The sequence below is a fragment of the Notolepis coatsorum genome (genome assembly GCF_963971535.1).
Source record: "Notolepis coatsorum genome assembly, chromosome: 8".
Lineage (NCBI taxonomy): Eukaryota > Metazoa > Chordata > Actinopteri > Aulopiformes > Paralepididae > Notolepis > Notolepis coatsorum.
In genome coordinates this window covers 15,222,952-15,235,775 of record NC_140172.1, presented here as the reverse complement: position 1 = coordinate 15,235,775, position 12,824 = coordinate 15,222,952, and the positions used below count along the sequence as shown (strand labels likewise).

Below are 12,824 nucleotides of genomic sequence, written 5' to 3'. Positions count from 1 at the left end.
ATCCTCTACCCCTGCTGGCTTACAACCGGGGGGACCCTTCCAGTATCTCCCGCTATATATTACTAGTGTACCATAGATATAATTCTCTAAGATTCAGGTTGTATAATTACCTCCTGCGTAACCAGAGAATGGACATTCATTATTGATTTGCCTACGCACATTCCTTTGCCTTATAAGCGCATCCAAAGTAAAATAGAGAAGTATATTATGTACCTTTTGCTGCAATAAATACTTAATTACCACTTTGTGTGGAACCGATTCATTGTGGGAAGTGTTCATCATATTTATATATCATGTACTGTATGGCCAGTAATTAAAGTACATAAAGCGGTAGTGGTTTAATGATACCATACTTATCAATACAGTCAGGGAATTGTACCCCTCAGTTACATATACCGTACATACAACGGGGAGGAAACTGTACATTAGGAGGGGGTGGGTGGGTGGGAGGGTGGGAGGGGGGGTTTGGACATTTACGGGGGCCAGTTTCAAAATGTGTTGTATCAGAATATCATGATCCACAGTATCAAAAGTCAATAAACCTCTCACCTGTGACCTTCTTTCCATCTTCTTGTCTTCCTCTCAGGGATTCGTGGCCGCTCCGCCCCTCTCTGAAACGCCTCCCCTCACTGAGGTAAGTGTGTGTGTGTGTGTGTGTGTGTGTGTGTGTGTGTGTGTGTGTGTGTGTGTGTGTGTGTGTGTGTGTGTGTGTGTGTGTGTGTGTGTGTGTGTGTGTGTGTGTGTGTGTGTGTGTGTGTGTGTGTGTGTGTGTGTGTGTGTGTGTGTGTGTGTGTGTGTGTGTGTGTGTGTGTGTGTGTGTGTGTGTGTGTGCGTGTGTGTGTGTGTGATCCCATCCCCCCCCATATCTGTTACTCCTCAGCAGTGTGTCCTTCTCGTGGTGGAATGAGGTCAGCGTGACTTTTCCACAAACCATCATTCTGACATATTTGCCATATCATGTTGTGGCGGTACTATAGACAGAGCGCGAATAGGTCCCGCCACCACACAGAGGGGGAAATATTCCATGGCTCTCCATTGACTTTGTATTGCGTGACAGTGCCTCCTTGTCATTTTGCTCAGCTAGCAAACATCAGAAAAACACCTCAAATATACTGAATATATAGGGATCGCTAGATAGAAGCCCCGCATTTTGTGAGCGCAGAGCACGAGCGGGCGAGTATCGAGAGATGAGATCGGATAGATCGAGCGGTGTGAGCCCATTTAAAATGTTGTAGGTGAGGAGTAGCACTTTAAAGTCAGATCGGGCTTGGATAGGAAGCCAGTGTAGGGCGGACAAAACTAGTGTGATGTGATCAAATGTTCTAGTTTTAGTTAGTATCCGTGCAGCTGCATTTTGCACGAGTACGAGGCAGTACTGTGTGGTGAGATGCACTGCCAACATGGTAAAGGACCCAGAAATAAGTTTTCATAAGCTTCTGAACCAAAGAACTGAGCCTTTAAGAAGAGAAAAGTGGATATATAGGCAATAAGATGTGAGGCATCTGCAGCAAGAATGGGCAAACGGTTGGACACTGACACTCAATAGCCTACTGTATGCCAACGTGTGCAGCAAGTCATGGTAAGAATTCATAGATAAATCAGAAAGCTATAGCCTACAGTATTATCTCTGGAAGTGTCTTAGATAACTAGCTTGCTAACAGCTAACTTGCCCCATTGTCATTTTAGTTCTCAACTATTTCCGGCCATAAACGCTACTTTTCCTTGCTCCTGTGGTGTGTCTAACCTGGAGATATTGACAGTATAATTGTTTGTCAATATATCTTGCTCTCTGGTAGTCACAGGGTGCTACAATAATGCTTTGATGTGCGGGTACTTCATCATGTTGTTTCCCCCCTCGGTTGCATATAACTCTGCCCATTGTTTCCCCTTCGTCTGTCTCTGTGAACACCACCATGGATGTTGCTGCTGTCATTTATTAGTAAAGTACGTGAAAAGATAGTTTAAGTTCAAATTAATTCCTTTCTTGAAGAAAACAACATCTTAGAATAATTCAGAAAATATCATAGCACTGAAACTGCCTCCACCAAAATAATCAGTGACCTCAGACTAAACTCTGACGAGAATCAGGTCTCCATCCTTATCCTGGTGCTGATCGTAGCAGCTGAAAAGACTGCAGCTAGAGTGGCCACTCACTTGGGGTCCCTTAAAGACAACATACGTCCCCACCTGAGAAACCTGGGTGTTGTCTTCGACCAGGCCATGAACCTAGACAAACATGTCAAAACACTCACACGCACCTGCTTCTTTCACCTCAGAAACATTGCAAAACTGTGCACCATCATATCTCACTCTGAACTAGAACTGTCTGCATGCTTTTATTTCCTCTAGGCTTGACTACTGCAACTCACTTTTCACCTGTCTCACCAAATCATCCACAGACAAACTACAAATGGTCAAAAATGCTGCAGCCAGGCTACTCACAAGGTCAAAAAAATCATGTCACATCACTCCCATTCTGGTATCCCTGCACTGGCTACCAGTACACTATAGAATTCACTTCAAAGTCCTCACTTTCACTTTCAGAGCACTCCACGGTCAGGCCCCTATCTACATCACTGAACTCATCCATCCCAACACCAACACCCGCTCACTCAGATCTGCCGATCAGCACCTCCTGGTGGTCCCCAGGTCCAGGCTCAAAACAAGGGGTGATTGAGCCTTCGAGGTGACAGCACCAAGGCTCTGGAACGCTCTCCCCCTGGACCTGCGAACTGCCCCCTCTGAAAACTCTTTTAAAAAAACAACTAAAAACACATTTGTTCAGACAGGCCTATGGTCGTATATAGGCACTCTTTCTTGTCCTCACTGTTCCTATAGTTTTGTTTTTTTATTAGTGATTTTATCCAAATTATTTTATTAAACTTTTTTTTTTGTATCTGGTTTGACTGTTTTTTAACACTTTAATCGCCGAAAACGCCGGAACTCGTCTTTCCTAGCCATGCTCATTCTGCCTAAGACGCCATAACTCGTCTTTGATGTCAATATTTCAAAAATCTGTCATCGAAATCATATTTCCTTTCCGGAGCCCTGAGACACACTGCTGATCTCCTCTCAACTCTCTAGCGGTTCAAGAGCGCCATCTGGTGGCCGATCGGCAGATCGCCAACCGGAAATTAACCTTTGAACCGGTAGTGCTCATCCATATGTGGTCCGGCCACTCGCTATCGTTAGAGAGACTCCGTCTTGATACAGTGAACATCGATCGGTGCAAATAACTCGAAAAAACAATATGATTTGGACGTATATACTATTATACAACCTGTAAATGGATCGGGCATTTCTACATCCCATAATAGAAAAGATTCTGTTCCACGCTCATCTGCCAGCGGCGCGAGGAAGCCACGGTAAGATTCAGCGTTATATTCTAACGTGTTCGATATAAACTGCTATGATGAACATATGACCCACTCTGGATGAATCATCTAACGCTGCCCACGGAATTATAAACGATCCCCCGCCCATCCGGTCATCATCAGATGATACGTAGAAACTTCTAGAAGCACGTCCATTTGACATTTTTTATCTCGCACAGATTCCTACCAAACTGTATTTGATCATCAACATAATGCATTTAGGGCTATAAATCACGTTCTGAAGAAAGCTGCAGAAAACGATAAAAACATACTTATACTTTAGACCATATTTTAGTATGAATATGTGAATGAAAAAGTGTAATGTTGCTACACCCTGAACAATACATATAGGACATTGAATGGGCCATAATAATGGCAATTTAGCAATAGAATTTAAAAAGTTATAGCCCTGCAAAGAAGGGGAACTTCTCCATGTTAAATAGGGCTGGCGAGGGATGGTAAATTATGAATTTAACCCCCGTCGATTAAAGTGTTAACTGCTGTCTGTTGTTGTTGTGATTTATTTCTGATTTTGTTTTTGTTTTTATATACTAAGCTGTAGTGTAAAGCACCCTGTGCATTCGTGCTGTGAAGGGTGCTATAGAAATAAAAGTCATTCATTCATTCATTCATCCTGCTAGATCTCAGTGCAGCATTCGATACAATTGATCACGACAACCTGTTTTATGTTTGTTACTGTCGCTCTATGTTTCTGTGTATCCAATGCTGCTTTCCCCTTGGTCTTATGTTCCTTTTTTGTTTCTTTGTTTTACTATGTTTCTCTGCCTATTGTCAGCGACTTCGGGTCCTTGAGAAGCGCTATATAAATCAAATGAATTATTATTATTATTATTATTATTATTATTATTATTATTATTATTATTATTATTATTATTATTATTATTATTATTATATTCTAATCAATCGTCTTGAAAACCTTGTCGGTTTCTCAGACTATGTGCTAAACTGGTTTAAAACATACATCAGAGGGAGGAAGTTCTATGTTAAACTAGGAGGCCACATGTCCAAGATATAATTATGACAACAACTATGAGGTTGCACAAGGGAGTTGCCTAGGTCCTTTACTCTTTTCCCTTTACATGTTACCACTGGGTGATATCATCAGAGAACATAATGTAGGTTTCCACAGCTATGCAGATGATACACAACTGTACATATTAGAGCTGTGAATCTTCACTGGCCTCACGATTCGATTCGATTATGATTCAGCTGTCCACGATTCGATTTGATTCTACGATGCATCTCGATGCAGCTCAATAATATATTACATCCTCAATTTTATAATCTATATTACTGCACATGGCTACTTTCTCATCAATTAATACAAGCAGTCAGATACATTTACTTTTATTTAGAAAGTTCTTAAATCAGAATGTCAAAATAAATGTCTTTACTAGTGTTGCATGATACACAGATACTAGAAAGGTATCTCGATACCCAGCTGTTAAAAACGGTTCAATACTCTATTTTATTAGTATCAATACTTTTAGAATAGCCTGATGCTGTATTTTCTATGAGTTGAGTGGATGCATGACCGGAGCACTAGCTTTCCGTAGTGGGCGTATAAACAGTGTCAGCTGAACACAGACAAAGGCATAGGAATATTCACAGATATCGCCGAATGTCTTATTTCATAATACAACGTTTCTGAATGGACGTTTGGATTAAACCAAGTTGTATGCCGTGATGGACAGTCTTTCCCAGCGGAACACAAGTTAATTAACGTTACACACAAGTGGCGCTATGCATGCTTAGCTTGCTAACGTTAAGATAGCAGGAGCCGTCTGCCAACAAAGATGTTGTTTCAACAAATAGATTCACAAAATGGATTAGCATCCTAACGTTATTGAAGACTCCTGTGACCAGTAAGTAGGTACTACGTACGTCTAACCTTTACTAACCATTTTTCACCGCAGCAATTTTGCGCAAATTGTTCTACATTATATGCGTAAATGTGCGGCATGTGCTTAAAGTCACACATCAACGTTAGTAGGCTATAATCATCGATTATGTTCTGTCACTGAATCGTCCACATCGCGATGCATCTTAGAATCAAGAAATGTCCACACCCCTATCTGCCGAACCAAACGATACAGCTATTAACTCCATTACCGACTGCTTATCTGCAATAAATAAATGGATGAGTAAAAACTAAATGAGAACAAAACTGAAATTCAAATTATCGGCACAAATTCAAATAAATTCTTTTTTATTTAAGAACCTGGAAGGACTAACCCCTTGGAACAAATCTGAGGTCACAAGTCTTGGGGTTATCATAGATTCAGAACTGAACTTCAATTCTCATATTAACAAAGTGACCAAAACATTGTATTTAAACATAGCAAAAGTACGACCATTTATTAATCAAAACGATGCTGAGAAGCTAATTCATGCATTCCTATCTAGCCGGTTAGACTACTGTAATGCACTTTTCACAAGTATCCCTAAGAAAACCACAGAGAGGCTTCAGCTCATCCAAAACTCTGCAGCCCGACTGCTAACCAAAACCAAAAAGAGAGAGCACATTAGTCCAGTCTTAGCTGCTTTACACTGGCTTCCTGTAACATTTAGAATTCAAGGACTTCAAGGTCCTTCTCCTTACACATACAAAGCCCTAAATGGACAGGGACCTAGCAGCTACATCGCCAACACGCTGCAATCATCAGCTGCTGGACTACTAGAGGCTCCCAGAAACAGTCAAAAGAGGATCGGTGATGCAGCCTTTACCAACTACGCCCCAAAACTATGGAACAAACTACCCAAAAACATCAGGGAAGCCAACTTGATATCTTGATCAAATAGTATTTTAACTGCACTATTCTTATTCTGCCTACTTTTATGCACTTCCTATCAAAAAGTATTTATGTTTATTAGGATACCCATTAGTCATCATCAACGTGTTGACTATTCTTCCTGGGGTCCTCACAGATATGCATATACAAACATGAAACATTCAGTGTATATCAGTCATATATCACATACATAATCAAAGTATACTATACTGAACTGAACTTTGTAAAGAAACTCAAAGTATTAAGAGCGATGCACTGCTCTGTTGTTCTATTAAGTGTTATGAGTGATGCACTGCTCTGTTGCTCTGTTGTATCTTATTTCATTGAACTATTTTATCACAGTACTGCATCATTTTACTGTCTTTTCTATTTTTACTAACTATTTTATTGCACCTTTTTTATTTTATTTTATTTTATAATTTTTATTACTGAATTTTACTTTTACTTTTTTACTTACATTTTTGTTTACTGAATCAAACCGTAAACAGATAGGCCTATTGAGATGTTAGATCCTAATATGAAATACTGTGATTTGCCTTACCTTGCTGCTACCTTTTAAAATCTTTTTTATGCTCGCTTTATATGTCTCTAACCAACGATGTTTTATATGTCTGCACTTTATGCCTGTATTTTTGTACTGCTGTGAAGCACTTTGAACTGCAATTTCTGTATGAAAAGTGCTATACAAATAAAGTTTATTATTTAAAGGGGCACGCCAACATTATGGGAAATGCGCTCACCATCTTTTCCAGAGTCAGACAAGAAGATATATAGATACCATATAAATAAGATAGATACCAATCTCCTCTCTGTGCATTCAGTAGAAAGCTATCCGGCTGCAAGCTAGGCTTGGGTAAAGTGCATTGCCATGTTTTTCCCCCTCACATCATTAATCCCGGATAAATAGGGCGTCCACTAATGTATGTCCTGGTATATACGAGACTGAGAGAGGCCCATTCATGAGAATTATTTCCCCAGCCAAGCCGCTGTCCCACTCATATCCATAGAGAGGATGTATGAATTAACCATTAGAATGATTAATATCTCTCTCTCTCTCTCTCCCTCTCTCTCTCTCTCTCTCTCTCTCTCTCTCTCTCTCTCTCTCTCTCTCTCTCTCTCTCTCTCTCTCTCTCTCTCTCCCTCTCTCTCTCACACTCTCTCACTCTCACACTCTCTCTCTCTCTCTCTCCCTCTCTCTCTCTCTCTCTCTCTCTCTCTCTCTCTCTCTCCCTCTCTCTCTCTCTCTCTCTCTCTCTCTCTCTCTCTCTCTCTCTCTCTCTCTCTCTCTCTCTCTCTCTCTCTCTCTCTCTCTCTCTCTCTCTCTCTCTCTCTCTCTCAGGAAGGGCAACAGTGGCGAGGGACAGAGGGAGGGAGAGTTAGAGGACCTGAATGAAGATGAGCTCTCGTGAGACCGCGGCCATTCATCCCTCCTGCCGGCCCGGTTCCACTGCTCCTCTCAACCTCTCCCCGGGCTTAACCCCTTCCCTGTGTGTCCATCGCTCGGAATGCACTCTAGGCTTGTTATTCTGCTGTAGTCGCTACCAAATCCCCCACACGTTGCCCTCTGATAAACACTTCCTCGTACAGATGCACCCCTCTAGGTGGGAACAGGGCGAGAGGAACCCAACCTGCTCAGACGATCCCCGTTTACCCCCCAATCTCCCACGCCGTCCTTCTTCTAATCTACGCAATCACTCCTATAATAGAGCTAAAAAAACACCCATCTACTGTTTTCTCCCTCATCCCGTCCTGCTTCCGCCGTTTGACCGGAATGACTTGACATTCTCCAAAGAGATATACCGACCGGGAGGATATCGGACAACATCCGGAAATGTTCCTGGCGTACTATTGGAGCGTGGCTGTATTGTACAGCCCCTGGACCTTTCCCTATAAGAGGGGGGGGGGGGGGGGGGGGGGTTCTGTCAAAATGAGAATGTTTTTATCCATACGCGCATGGTGAACGCTATTACTCATCATTAGGGATGTCCGATATTATCGGCCGACCGATATTATCGGCCGATATCGGCAGTAAAATGTGATATCGGAAAATATCGGTATCGGTAAAAATTTTTTTTTTTTTTTTTTTTTTTAACCTTTATTTACCCAGGCAAGCAAGTAAAAACCAATTCTTATTTTATTTATTGTCAAAAGTATGCATTTTGGTTTAATTCAACAACAAGAGATATGTAATGTTAATTTTTACTTTTTTAATTATCATATTTTGCACAGATAATGCTTACATTTAGAAAGCCTTTTGAATGCATCCAGTGAAATGATTAGTTACCTGAAATTATTCCGTTTTTTTGGGGGGAAACCCTGCATATATCGTTATCGGTTGATATCGGTATCGGTATCGGTATCGAAATTAAGAGTTGGACAATATCGGAATATCGGTATCGGTAAAAAAGCCAATATCGAGCATCCCTACTCATCATCATCATCATACGACTCTCTCCAGGCACCCTACTGGATCACAGTAACTGAACAATAAAGGTGGCCCTGTGAGAGCAGGAAGAACCAAGAGGTGAGACTAGGATCTCTGACAAGGATCTTCTACAGATCTCAGCATGCAAAATAGTGCTATATATAAACAAGTCCCTGACCCCATTTGCTTTAAAGCGAGTCAACAACATGCAGGACTTCCAATCCCTCCCTGTGTGACGTGTCATTTTAATACTGTACATAGACATGTGTTGTTGTGATGTCCGTGTTAGTGGTCTGGATCTAACGTGCCGCCCTGAGCTCCTGTGTCTGTGCCATCGTTTGCTTTCTTATGTTGAAGTTTGCTCCTGTTGCTTGAGACGTTGAGGAAATGAAGTCGGCATTTTTGGAATTACTGTTGTTTGAGTCCCATCTTCTACTTCCCCCTCACTACTGGTTAGTGTGTGTGCGTGTGTGTGTGTGTGTGTGTGTGTGTGTGTTTTATTTAATTTGTACTTTATTTAACCAGGTTAGTCTCATTGAAGTTAGAAACCTCTTTTACAAGAGAGACCTGGCCATGAAGACAGCAATTAAGACAATTACAAATCACAATTTCATAAAATTCACACGATAACATTTAAAGAAAGAAAAAAAGAAAAGGGAGACCACATGAGAGTTGTACATTGAAGGCAGGCAAGATTAATTTAGTATGACCTGTTACGTAACATAGCATTTACAGACTAGTTCATCTTCCTCCATGATTTATATCCTATAAAAACATGGCAGTGAGATAAGCTCCTCCAGATCCATGTTTTTTTTTTGTTTTAAGCTCATTCCAGGCCTTAGGGGCAGAAAACTGGAAGGGTTTTTCTCCGTACAGAGTCCTAGAGGAGGGTTAGGTCAGCAGTGCCTTGTCCTGTGAGCGTAACTGGTAAGTGCTGTTTTCCTGCAGAGTGGTGAAATAACACAGGTAAGATGGGAGCTGTCTCAGTATGGCCTTATATATGAAAAGGTACTGATTACTCAACCAACCTGCGAACACTTAGACGAGGGCCAGCCTACGCTCATATAAAGGGTACAGCGATGTGTCAGAGGTTTGAGATTGGTAATAAACCTTCATTTAAAGCCCCGTGGTAGGCGGTGTGGAGTTTGCTCAGTGCTGCCCCCTGGAGGAGCATGCATGTATAAGATGTCTCCATAGTCTAATACTGGCAGGAAGGTACCGAGGACAAGCCTCTTTCTTGTTGCAAAAGAAAAACATGGTTTATTTCTAAAGTAAAAACCTAACTTGAGTCTCAGCTTCTTTACAAGATTGTCTACATGAGATGTAAATGAGAGGCAGAGCAACGCTTAAAGTCCGGTAGGAGTGTGTGTTCAGTTGTCTTCGCTAGCCAACGCACTTGTCACAAGCGTGTATCGCCGCTTCGCGTGGCACAATAGACCCGTTCGCTGTATACAAACATACAGTGTTCGAGCCAATCAGTAATACCAACCGAGTCACGTGACTAAGTTACCCCGGACCTGCGTGAGCTGCTGCTGCGCTAACAAAGTACAACGGGGCTCTATGGAGAAACCATGACACTCCCCTGACTAAAAGTTGTTTCAAATGAAAACGGCTGGATGTCATTGAGCCAAATCAGCAGCACGGCTGTGAGTGTGAGTCTTTCACCTTTTATATATCTATAGCTTTGCCATGGATTGATTGTTTAGATCGCTAGCATGGCTAACAAAGCGTGGAGAGCAGGTGGCCAGCCGGCTCTTCCACGTCACTCCCTCCCACCGAACTTTAAGCTCAGCTCGGCCTTTATGGATTAGTTGTTCATAACCTCAGACCGGGCCCAGTGTGTGCTGCTGCATCAGCAGAGAGCTTATGTTGTGAGCCTGCGGGAGCACGCGCCGGTGCCCTGCATAGACCTTCATCATCATCGACATCATCATCCATCACACCACTGATGTGTCTCCCATTGTTTGTCGGCGACTATAGGCACAGACTCGGAGAAGGATACCGTTCACCATTATTCACACGGTGGCCATTTTGCTCGTATGTCGCGGTGCCTCAGGGTGGGATTCCTTTCCACCCTGTTCCCACCTTGGGTGAGAGGGAATCCCATCCTGAGCATGACAAGAGCCAAATGGCCCGCCCGTGAGAAGTGGCATTTTCAGTGCGGCGATTAGGCCCAGGCTGCCAACAACAGTCCCCTCCCCGTCTACCTCGATACAGTCCCCCGTTGGCTGTTTAGAACCGGTTACTCCTATTGAGGTCAGTGTCGGACGCTATCCTTAAACCCAGCATGCACTGTCGTCAAATGCACCCCAGTGAGGCAGAGGGGGACCTATAGACCTGTTTTCTGTATACAAACATACCGTGTTCGAGCCAATCAGCAATAACAACTGAGTCACGTGGCTAAGTTGCCTCGGACCTGCGCAAGCTGCTGCGCTAAAAAAGTATGACGGGGCTCTATGGAGAAACCAGGACTAAAAGTTGTTTCAAACAAAAACGTCTGGATGTAATTTTGCCAAATCAGCACGGCTGTGAGTGTGAGTCTTTCACCTTTTATATATCTAGCGTTGGCATGGATTGATTATTTATATCGCTAGCATGGCTAACAAATGCAAATAATATTGTAGTCTGCCCCGTCGTTCTGAACAGGATTACATTCCTTTCTGCTGCGGTGATGCGCGCGCACACTGAGTCTGACGTATACAGAAAACAGGTCTATAGAGGAAATGGAGTCATCTAAATGGGAAAGCTTAATTCATGCTAATTATTCAGCCTCTCGCATTTTGCGATTTCGCTTCACATAAGCACAACCACACATAGAAATCGTTAACATTGCTGACAACCTAGCGACCAGTATGTCTCTTTTTGTTTTCTATGGACAGTACATGTGTTAGTAAAAGAAATTATGTATTTGTTTAGGAGATAGTAACTTCTTGAATATCTATCTTACCATTACCTGTATTCATATTTCACCCTTTATTTTATTCCATGTGTACATGCAATTTTTAAAGGAACACTCTGAACACCAAAAAAGGGATCTGATATTATAATCTCAACACATATCCCAAGATGTGACGTCATCATGATGTCATATAATATTCCAGGAAGTATTACATACATCTCAGTGAAAATGATGAAAATCACAAGCCAAATTAATTTGAAAGACATATAATAATAATTATTATTATAATAATAATTATTATAATAATGTAATATAAATATAATACATTTATATTTATATAGGGATGTGTGTGAGCTTATAATCTTTTTTATACATACTTATTTTGTGGAGTGTTACATAACGTTTTCCTTCTGTCCATCTCTTCACTGATGAAGATCCATGCGACCTGCGACAGGCGCACCTCTCTATCAGAAGGGCCGTTCCAGATGATTGTATAGCGTTTCGTCTCCGGTAAATTCCGATCTCTAAAAGGCTGATGCACTTTTTCTTTTCTTCTTTTATTTAAATTTTTCTAAGGTGCTTGTGAAAGAGTCATTTGTACAGACAGGATTGCAATGTTGTCGTAATTGTTGTCATTACTGGTAAGTGCATCAGCACCAGCTCTGGACACTTAGCACATCTATTTATATGCATTTTGTTCCATCTCTCTCTCTCTGGTGAAATTGAAACCCTTTAAATGACAATTGCACTTTTTCCAACTCGTGCTGCTAGGTGGTTCTGTACATAGATATATAAAGACTAGATGACTCACCCACGCTGCTGTGTGCTAGATGCGTTTTCGAAGTGGTCGGATGAAGCGATTTACTTGGCTCCGTCTAAATTCAGCGCCCCGGAGGGGTTTAAGTGTAACACACGGAGAGATAAGATTTCAAAGGGTGGGCGATACTGCCACCTAGCAGGATGCGGCCGGTATTGCACTTTGGCGATCTCAGAATAATTTCCTATGGTAACACCGAGGTCCGTGGATGAATAATGAATACAAATATTGAATAAAAGAAAAAACTACCAAAACCCGAGATATCTCGGGTCTGGCGCCCAACGCATGGCGAGTTAACCCGAGATATCTCGGGTCTGACGCCGAAAGTGTTAACGTGGCTATGATTCTTGCTTGGAAGAATTTGTATATAATTATTATTTTTTTCATATGGAAGTCCATTATAAGTAGGCAGTATGATAACTACATCTTTGACGTTTTTAACAAACAAAATGGTTGAACATTTAGCAAGCTATGGTTATTTCAATAGTACATGCAG

General features: G+C 41.8%; 1 protein-coding gene across 1 annotated transcript in view; it reads left to right on the top strand.

Annotated features, from left to right (window-relative positions):
- camkk1a (calcium/calmodulin-dependent protein kinase kinase 1, alpha a) overlaps positions 1-8,060 on the top strand; it is a 146,173-nt gene extending 138,113 nt beyond the window's left edge. Inside the window, exons 14-15 of the mRNA XM_084319663.1 lie at positions 587-634; positions 7,527-8,060. Coding sequence (XP_084175789.1) covers positions 587-634; positions 7,527-7,596 — 118 coding nt within the window. The 3' untranslated portion in view covers positions 7,597-8,060. The remainder of the gene's footprint in view (positions 1-586; positions 635-7,526) is intronic.
- The last annotated feature ends 4,764 nt before the right edge of the window (positions 8,061-12,824 follow it).